We start from the raw sequence: 10,990 nt of genomic DNA, 5'->3' as shown, positions 1-10,990 counted from the left end.
GATGGATTATCTCAGTTGTTCTCCTGGCTGAAGTTTGGTCCTTTTACAGCATCCTGCCATGCGATTACATTTGTTCCTGACCACCGAGAAAACTCACGTTAACTTTTATCGAGTTGTCATAAATGAGTCTCCAATAACACCAGAAAAAGTCGCCAGATTTGTCGCTAGTCGCTTTTTAGAAAAAAAGTCGCTATGGGGGTCTGAAAACTCGCTAAATATAGCGACAAAGTTGGCAACACTACCTCACCCTATAGGTCCTAAACAAGTAGATCAAATCACCGGTTAGACACACATACAGAAATTCTTTGATTTACTAGTGAGGGATTATTAGGCTAATGGATAGACTAATTTATGGATAGCTCTCTAATAATACATTCAGTATTCCAGATAAAAGGATGAGGAGTGGAAATGAATTCTGTTATTTTGAGGTAACTAGTTAAACATTATTGCTATAAATGCTGTGCATACTTTTTAAACTGTTTGATGTGTATTTTCACTCAAGGAAGAAACAAACTACTTCCACATAACTCAAAGGATCGATGATTTTTTAGTGGACTGTAGCATACTCAGGCAGTTTGGCAGTGGACCCACTACGGAACTTGAACCCCATTTCTTCTCAAGCTGTGATCAAATGAAAGCATTTGCTTGTTGACAAGCTAATTAGCACAGAGTATGACTGCCACTCCAGGATCCTGCTAGTAGCTGCATGTAGTCTTAAAGAGATTGGATGGTCTTGGCTGGGTTCACTTCCTCTTTGATGGGTTGTGTTTGAGCCTTGCCAAAGCAGGTAATGATACTACACTGGCAGTCACAGAGCACACTGCTGAGCGTGTTCCCCTCAGGTCTCCGCATTGCCAAAGATAAAAATTCAAGACATGTAAAGGTCTTTAGTGAGGTAAAACTCTATTTTTTGATGTATACATGCTTACATTTAGCTTGGAGGCTTAAAAAGTACAAACGTGTCAGGCAAGGATCACACCTGGATGATTTAATGTTCCAAATATACAGACAGGGAGAAAATTCAAAAGCAAGTTTAGGCTCATACCCTTGAGGCATTCATTATGACACGGAACTATGCACAAGTACATAGTTATTCACTCGACTTTCGCTGACCTGCTATTATATTTCAGTAAAAATAAGTTGCATTTGACCTTTTTTTTTTTGCATTGTGTGTGATATTTAACAAACTTTCAAAGGTTAAAGTAGCAGTGGCCTTATCTACCAGTGCCTCATTGTGGTCAGGCCTGTGTTTTAGTTTTGTCTTCTGAGCAGCAGAGACTTGGCAGGGTACTTTCTTCAGAGGAAGGAGGTCACAAGTCTGCTCACAGTGTCAAGAGTATGTGCTGTGTGGTTTGGAATAAGAGATCGCGTGGTGCTTATTGAATGTGCCTTACAATTTGGCATTGCAAGATAATTGGACCAGGCTGCTGATCAGCAGAAAGTCAGGCTCAGAGGTAGTCTTCCACTTCCTCAGTCGATTAAAGACATGGAACATATAGGAAGCAAAGAGACATACTGGGTGATGCATTTGATAGTCTAACACAATAAATGTAAGGTAAACCTGTAAGGAAAGAGCTAAATGATGGTGGTAATAAAAAAATATATATAACAAACAATGACAGAGGGAGACGATGTGTGTCTTACTTGCCCTGTCGGGCAAACGAGCCAGACGATAGAGAGCATTCCTGGTTATTTTCCAGAGATAAAATTGCAGTACAGAGGAGTGGAAAGACTTAAAACACAGCACTGCAGGGAGATGAGCTCACTCATTTTCCCCTTGTAGGCCTCTGGCTCAACTTCATATGCTCTCACAAGTACACACACACACACACACACACAGATATAAACTGAATCATGACGCAGATTTACAAGCTCTGCACAGCAATAAACGCAGACAATTCGGATTAAATAACGTTTGGCATCCTGTACATGCATGTGCGTAAAGAAGTGTGAAAGATAAATAATGACTATTATGATCATATCCATTGTTCAGTGCTTGAACGCAATCCAGTATCCCACTGCTTTCTTAACTCCCCCTTGCAGAACACAGTTAAACAATCAGTGCTCGAACTACAAACTAGGCCAGCAGTCACATTCTGAATGACCCCTTGAAACGTCAAGTTCACTGGATGCACAAACAGGCTCGATTTTATAAGGTGATCAGCAATGGATACTCCCTAATGTGGTGCTTTAATGATGGTACAGTGTATAACACATCTGTTTAAAATCCTCCTTATGTGTCCAGTATCTGTTGAATGTGCAAAGCATACAGTTCACATTCACATTTATGTGCTAAAAATTAGTTTGCATCACAGGATTAAGGGGACCACTCAGAATATCTCAGCACTGATTTTAAGGACCTACAGTAAACCAGCAAAATAATCCCAACACAGTAAAAATCACAAAGGAGGGAAACGAGATAAAGGCAGCAACTAAAAACACGGTAAGTAGGCACGGCACAAGCAAGAAAGCACAATGCAGGTACAGACAGAGGGAGCTACAACCATCCATACATAACTCATGTGCTTCAGACTGGATACTGTCAATACTTTATGATGAAGAATGTCAGCATTTTGACTTTAACTATGTGGACTAGACAGCTGGTTAGACTCTAGTACTCCAGCTTGACTCTTCAACACTAGTTTTACTTAAATCTGCTTTCCTGCTGCAATGTCAGGAAATTACCAGCAAGCAGTGATTTGGACGACACGGAGGAATTGTGTGTGTGCGTATGTGACGCTTGCTGGGACTAAGTATTATTGCTGCACTTGAAAAAGCACTTTCTTTCAACCACTGGAAGGAAGGACTCAGGGGAACTGCGAGCTGACTCAGTCTCATCTAAAATGCTCCGACTAGGGCCTCCCAAGGGGGTCCCACTCCTCCACAAAGTTCCCTTCAGAGCTCAGCCAACTATGGAGGATTGCTCGGCCCCCCAAGTGATATAGCAGATCCGGCCCCGAGAAAATACTAGCAGTGCGATAAGGGAGCAAGGCAGTTGAAAGCAAAAGAAAGAAAGAAAGAAAGAAAGAAAGGAGAAAATACATTTCTTCACTCTTGCTTGTTTTCTGGGGTTTCTGTGTCCTTCTCGCACACTTTATACTCATGGTAACACATGCACGTTCTCCCCGACACCGACAAACAGTCAAGCTAGCGTTTCATCATGCAGACATGTTTCTTCTATACAACTACACAACCTCAAATGACTGACGGATCATAAAGAGGAACAAAACCGCACATGGTAAACACACACGCCTCTTTGCCACAGCCTGACCACACAGCTACCAAAAGCCACCAGCGTTGCACACGCAGGGTGCAATTACGCTCTTTTCTTTGTTGCCTTGGGGCCTTCATACTTACAGGGCACATACCCACACAGACAGACACGTGTCAGAGGATACACATCCTGTTTAGAACTTTTGCTTTAGGCAATAAAGGCACATCTTTGCAACTTTACTGTCATTTTAACATTTAAACATGTTCCTTTTTGTGACCTTTAATATTCAGTAGCATTTTGCTCACAGCTTGTACAACAGGAAAACTTAATAAATAAGAAGGATACAAAAAGAGCTCCACAAAGGATATGCACTTGATTTTCTTTTTGTACAGTCAGTACCCATTTGGAAAAATAAACTCTCCAGTGCACTCGTTTACTGTTTTGCTTAGAGCTCAATGGGACATTCTGTCCATGCAAGCTGAGCCTAAAGCTAGTATCTTGTTAGTTTAATTTAGCTTTGCAAAAGCAGCAAGCTTACTTACTAGCTTAATATTTATTTACGTAACAGGTAAGCTTTTATCTAACCACTTTTATTTAAGCAAACCGTGAATCATTACCCAACAATATCTCATCATCCCTGATGATTAGAGCCTGACTGATGTATCGGCAGGTCGATATTATCTGCCGATATTAACTATTAGCAAACCTGTTAGCATCAATGAAAAATCGACTGAAAATTATGAAAATAATTTAATTAATATGCAGACTAAATTATAATCATAAAAGCTCATTTGAAAAGTAACGAAGAGACAGGAGAAACATCATTAGAGTCAAGCACAATAGGCAGAAATCATTACAAAAAGGGTTTAGGTTAGCATAAATAAGACAGCAGTTTGTTTCTTAGATTTACAGTGTCCATGCTTTTTTATGCACAGCCACAAGAGGGCGCACTCCTGTTTTAGATATTTTTCTTAGTATTATTATTGTTGTTTTGGTTTTTAAAAAAAATCAGATTATTCCTTTTGTTAAACAAAACATTGTTCAAAATTTTACATTTCATTACCTATGCAAATAAATAACTAGGGTTTACATCTTCTGGAAAGGCTTGACTCACCTTGTTCGGACACCAGAGGGTCACACGATCCAAAGCTGATGGCCAGCAGAGCCAGAGAGGAGCAGAAAAGCCACATGGTTTCACTCCTCCAAAAAACACCACCTCACCTCACTCCAGCCACCAGCTGATGGATAAACACAGAGAAAAAGGGAAAGTCAAAAAAGTCAAATCCCTCCTTCATTCTGTCAACATGCCACCCAGTTTGCTTACTCTGCCGACAGCTGTGCATTATGCTTGACTCCTAAATAGACGTTGATGTATATTTATGAGTCAGTCACAGTTGATGTGTTAATTATGTAGTATGATGCGGGCTTTGTTAGTGGCATATGAATTAACCAGAATGGTCCTCATTAAGTTGTGTAACTCTATAAAGTCTGATCATAGTCATTATCCTGTCCATCTGGTTGGCCTTTGACTGGGCAGCTGCTACACACACTCTGACACATACATGTGAATATAACTAATATATATATATTTAGCCACATTTGACCATGAGCACATGCGCACATTAAGCACATTATTGACGCAAACAAAGCAGCAAATGCAAGACAACAAAGCAAAAGATGGACATGAAAGCAAAATGATTTACATGCAGGACGGTTGGTCTAGAGTCAAACAGACAGAGGGGCCAAAACACACAAACACATCTGGAGACTATTCCACTGGAGCCATTGTTCTGCTGTACCAGATGCTTCCACGTGGCCAAACAACAGGCACACAGACACACACACAAAGGCATGCATAGATTAAAATGCACGCCACGTAGAAATAATCATTATATCTTGGCTGCGCAGTCTCTCTCCCTTACTACAGTAGCTCATTTATAAACGCACACAAGAATGTACGTGCATAAACATGCTAATCCCGCCCACTTGCATATAACCCGGGTAAACACATCCCAGCTGACCTGGACTTGCCCTCGGCATGTGCTAGGACCCCATAATTCTGTAGTGTTTACAGGTTCAGCAGGGCCCTCAAGGCAGGCAGGCAAGCAGACTGTATCTCTGAACACACACCTGTGCTGTCTGCCAGGAGAAATGACCCCCACACTCCCCTGGGGCTACACAATGTGGCGTGTGAATACTATCCAGCTTGACCTGACTTCTGTAGCAAGCTGTTAAAAGACAATATGGTGGAGGATGGTGCTTCAAATTATGTTCTGGAGAAACAGAGACAGCCTGACCTGCCCCAGACTTTCATTTGAAGTATGCAGTCCACTTTGGGAGCCGTTGACTTAAGTAGTGTGGCTCAGTTCAAATACTCCACTTCGTATATTTTCATGTACCATAATATGTACACAATGTGCTGGTATGCACAGTTTACTGCGAAGAAATTTTGACAGGTTAGCTACATTAAACACTGTAAACTTGGAACTAAGAATACGAACGCTGTCAACTATAGCCAACAGGGGTGTTGCCAGGCCTGTGGTGCTTTTTCTTTATTTCATATTAACTAGTGAGTCAAACAAAATTCTGCTGCAGATACTAATTTTGGTGACCGTTAGGTGATGCACAGGTAATGTAAGCTGAACAAAACATGCGAAACAAACAGGGAACCTAACACTGTTTTGGGAATAACGAATACGAAAATCCCAAAGATTTTCATTTGTAAGAAATGCTTTTAAAAAACATATATATGTTAAAAATTGCTAACTATTGTTGAGAATACATACGCTACAATCAGTGTAGTAAGAAAAAGACGATGTTTGAAATATTAGACTTCGACGTCATGCTAGCTGCTCCATTTTCGTAACTATCGTAACTTACGTTATATTAAATTTGGTCCCACATACTACATTTTTCAGCAGGGACGATGGCACTATTAGGCACATAAATACCAAACAATATCATAATAAATTAACATAATGTATTTCCTATAATTCTTTTTTTAAACTGCTGCTGCTGTTAGCTTGCTAAGCTAGCACTGACGTCATCATTAATAGTGATATCATATGATGGTTTTGTTGACTAAAAATAGTTTAGTAGTCAAGACGGTAAGAGTGAACACAATTTGCTCTTAACTTTTTGGCCCATTCTGCGTACACCATCGTGCTCCTGGAGCAATTCATTTAGCCATGATGATAGGAACACTATTATGCATGAAATATTACAAATTCAAGTACCCTGAGACAGCACAGGTGTGGTTGCTTTTTCTTCCATATTTTTTATTTTAGGTTACCGGTTTATTTAAGAACCAAGGTCTTTGCAAGATCCTGTACAATTATGCTAAGCCACAAATGATCTGTCGGCACTACTGTTGCCAGCATGAGTACCATTAAGGTGAAACTATCTAGTTAGCTAAACGACAAGAAGAATACGTTAAAAAACGTGTTTTCTCCTGCAGCCGGATGGGTGGGAAGTTAATCAAAGCCTTAGACAGCTATGTTTGAGCAGTCTGAAGCTACAGCCATTATTATAGGCTTCATGCCACATGATCACAATAATAAGAAAGTTCACACAGTACATAATGCATAATGCATCACAGTCCACAGAACACAAGCTGGGGGAAAAGTTACAGCTCATTGCTATTATTATCTGGCCATAATCCAAAACAGTTTAATAGGTTTCCTGATATAAGTTGCTATGGATGTGTCTCTTTCCATTTCTGTCTCTGCACTGCATTCATAGCTTGCAATAACAGATACAGTAAAGCCAGGATGGGGTTATGCCACTGGGCTTGCCGCAGGCCCGGCCATGACTCGGTGAGCAGGCCTGTGAGTGATTGGGTCACTGGTTATGGATAAGACACAGGAAGGAAAACAGGAGCAGATGTCTTACTGTTATAGCTCTAAAAGCCGAAAGACAAGGAGTGACAGACAGAAGTAATGACCAGCATCCACAATCACAGCCCAGCCCAGTAGTACCAGTACTTTTTATGGATTTGAATACACATACAGAATGAGCCACTGACACAGTCTCACATAATAACCGAGGCTCTTGTGCTCAGGGCTTAGCAATTTTCACTGTCCTGCATTTCATCACAATTGCCACTGTTTACAGATGGAACAACATCTCTAGCACAAGCCTGTTTAGAGGAACACATTCTGACAGAGTTAAATGAAACATGTCCACTTTATGGCCTGACAAGAGAATTTCTTTTATTGCATATTAGCCACCCAGACATGGATGATTAAATAACAGTGATCCAATAGCCCACTGTTTAGAATAGTTTGCATCTGTTTAGATTGAAGAACCTGGTGTAAATGTGTCTGTCATTCACTATCTGAGGGTTCATTGCTTTTCCAGCTGTCTCTCACAGCATCCAGAAGCAAGAAGACTGATAGGGGTAGTTTACAATCTAGTCTGCTTCCAATCTACTCTAGGCTTTCACACAAGAAAACACAATCCAAGAGTGGTATTGCTGCTGAGTTGTGAAAGCAACTTCCTGATTGGCCGCCAGTTTGTCACCCTGGCTCAAAATCCTCAAGGGAAGTTCTCTCTGAGAAGAGGCTGTAGATGGAATTCAGCCATCAAACAGAAGCCCTGCCTTATCGGTCAGGTAGCCCGCCTGTGTGCATTCGTGTAAAGTACAACATGTGTTCTACAGAAGGCGAAAGGGGCTGCCATACAGAGTGGACAGACATACTGAATAGGAAGTCAACAGAGGCTCATTTATGCAGATGAGCACACACACAGTGACTCAAGCCATTTAACACCATGCTCCAGAAGCTACCGTTCAACAACACAATCACAAACTCAATTTCTGTTTACGAGGTGCTTCAAAATCAGCTCTGCTAAATGTTAGTGTGAGTAAGGTTGGTCAATTCTTATTGTGAGAAAACTAAAATAATTGTTGGGCTGCTGTGAGCCCTGCATTCCTCCAGAGAATGCATGGCTGAAAAAAACTAGAGTCTACTTGCCTAGAGCGTCTATAGCAGTTCTGCATAGCTGTAATACAGATGTTATGCTAAAATGCTGATTTAAATATTGATGCTTACTACATTCAATATCTTCATTTAGCGTGTACCAGTGAGATTTAGAACTAAACACAAATGCATGCAAGTAGAAATACACAACAGGAAAACTTTAACTTGGACCCTATAATGGTCATTTATGGTCAGATGGATCAGAGGGTTCGCAGTTTACAATAAGTTACTTCTGAGGGGAACATGAGTGTGTAGATCAGACCAGTCATGGATCAGTCATGGGAATCCATCTGGTGGTTTTTCAGACTCCAAACCACAAATCTGAACCTTATGCTGAAGCAAAAGGGGAAAAAGGCAAAGTCATCAAAGTCTGGGATTCACCCTCTAAGTAAGGTTTACATTTCTCTCAATGTTTCTGACCTGAATGCAGTTCTAAGTACACTCATAGGTTCAAACAATACTAGTTACACTACTGCTGGATGTCGACGTCGGTCAACATGCTGTTTCCCAACATGCATTTTGCTTTGAAGACATGAACGTGCACACTCTGTATCTGAAAGTTTTGACCTTCTCACAAACTTGTTTTAACTTTAAATAAAAGTAGCTGAAGTGGGCCCCGAGGGCTTAACACTCCAAATATCAACTGACTCCGAGCAAAAACCTTCAAACTAGCGAAGGTAATATCCAAACCTGTGTAACACTGAAAAGAGACTGAGGCAAGTTTTTACTAGTCTTACATTCTGGGCAGTGTTCAAGGGCTTTATTTGAATATTTGCTAGTGTGAATCAGACCAGGAAAGGAACTGAGCACTAAATACATAAAACTCTTTCCTGTGATTGCTCAGGGCTACCTGGAAGTTCCAATGCCACGGACACCTACGGCCCTTTTGCAAACGCAACGAAGCAAAGTTAGTCCTAATCTGATGACATGACCCGGTTGGCTCCTAGCCCATGTTGTGGATGAAGTCAGCCTGGAGAGAGCAGATGACTTGCCGATTTTCTTCAGCTTGACTTTACATTTCCGCCTAATGTTCACTTCACAGCTGAACTGAATGAGCAAGGAGTCAAGGAGATGATACAATTTCCTGTAGGCCCAACAAAAGCTGGTATGGAAGATATACGTGGGAGAACATACCGCCCTGTGGCCTACAGCTATGCATTGCACAGACAGCCTCCAGCAGGTTAAGTGAGCAACACTTAATGGGCATAGATTTGTAACGTTTGTAACAGGGCTATGAGGAGACTACTGGTGGTAGGAGAGTTCTGTTACATACCAGGGTTTCCAAGCTTACATGTGCAAGTTTCTTTTAGTTAAAATGACCCTTAAATGAAACCAGAATCCTACTTGGACAACGTGGAAGTGTGGAAAATGTTCCACATTTTGAAGGAGGAGGGTGAAAACAAAAAAAGAGTAGGAGGATTTATTTTTTAATGTGAGTCGTGGGGTGCAGAGAGGATGCAAAATCCAGCAAACATGGGGGATAGCTGAGTAATTAGGAAAGCAGATGTTACTGTGGTATTCAAGCCCCCACTCCTCTGCCGTTCATTTTCTTTCCCAAGAAGTGAAAATAAGTTTTAGAGACCGATCCGAGATCATTCCAAAGCTGATTACTTTTTTCGAATGATATGCATGTAGTGGGGAAAAACCCCCAGTGTACTTAGGAGGCTTTTCCATGCCACAGGGGGTTGGATGCCATCCAAACAAAACAGCAACACCTCAGCCGTTCTGTGCCCATGCCTGGCTTATTAGATGTGAAGGAAAAATCAGCATCACTTTTGCCAGGAGCTAGTCGTTTTCTTGCAAAATCCAATAACGGAATACTAGCTTACTACAACTACACGAGTCAGAGCGGCCGAGAACATACAACTTTAATGATCTCCGCTGAGAGAAAGCAACTTTAGAGTACTTTTGCTCAGTATCCCAGATTGTTGGTGTTTGGTACACCCCGCAGTATGGTATCCCCATGTGACGTTGCCCACTGTAAGCAGTCTTTGCTGCTACAACACTTCCATCACTAAAGTTCCGCTGCACTTCACTAACTTGTCTTTAAATCTCCGGCGGATGTGGCAAAAAAAAAAAGCATCGCTTTTTAAACGAAAAGTTAAAACGACAGAGAGCATGTAAAATCCTTACCTTCAATTTCTGATAAATCCACAAGTTTGCGACCACATTAATCCGCTGTTGTGCGTGTATAGATCCAAGGTCCGGTTTGGGAATCCTGCAGGGCGATGCAAATGCAGACAAATGTAATCCAGCCTAGTTTTTGTCCCCTTGCCTTTTTTTTTCCTTGAGTCTTCTTCCACAGAGAAAGGAAAGAGGGAAAAAAAGTTACAGCAAGATTAGCCGTGTCCAACTTTTTCCCCCTCCCCTTTCTGCTGATCCCAAGTGTCTTTCTCCCTCTCTCGCCTCCTCTTTGCTCTCTCTGTTGTCTGTCTCTCGGTTTCTTATTACTTTTTTCCTCCCCTTGGTCTCTGTCTATTCCTCCAGCCTGTCTCTCTTCCAGTCTCCCTCCAACACCCCCCCTTACCTCTCCTCTCCTCTCCTCTTTCTCCCTGCTCTCTCCTTCTCTCTTTGCTTTGGGAGATCTCTCTCAAACATGTGGTGACATCAACTTGTCCACAAGGCTGGAAAATAAGCCCTGGGCATCTCTCTAATCTTTTTGGCAAGCTGTTCCAGGCCTCTCTACCCTCTCTTTACCCTCTACCCCCATCATCTTACCTCCATCTCCCCCTCACCTCTTACTATTTGATTCATGACATACCAGAAAAACAGACTTTCTATTCTGCCTGGGTTAAAG

At 41.5% G+C, this 10,990-nt stretch overlaps 1 protein-coding gene across 1 annotated transcript in view; it reads right to left on the bottom strand.

The window, feature by feature from the left end:
- Window positions 1-10,592, bottom strand: part of col16a1 (collagen, type XVI, alpha 1) — a 77,738-nt gene extending 67,146 nt beyond the window's left edge. Inside the window, exons 1-2 of the mRNA XM_005728844.2 lie at window positions 10,327-10,592; window positions 4,329-4,452 (exon numbers count right to left, since the gene is read on the bottom strand). Coding sequence (XP_005728901.2) covers window positions 4,329-4,404 — 76 coding nt within the window. The 5' untranslated portion in view covers window positions 4,405-4,452; window positions 10,327-10,592. The remainder of the gene's footprint in view (window positions 1-4,328; window positions 4,453-10,326) is intronic.
- Window positions 10,593-10,990: the final 398 nt, after the last annotated feature.

The sequence above is a fragment of the Pundamilia nyererei genome, unplaced genomic scaffold (genome assembly GCF_000239375.1).
Source record: "Pundamilia nyererei isolate P.nyererei 1_Seehausen unplaced genomic scaffold, PunNye1.0 scaffold00030, whole genome shotgun sequence".
Classification (NCBI taxonomy): Eukaryota; Metazoa; Chordata; class Actinopteri; order Cichliformes; family Cichlidae; genus Pundamilia; species Pundamilia nyererei.
This window is presented reverse-complemented; position numbering and strand designations above follow the sequence as displayed.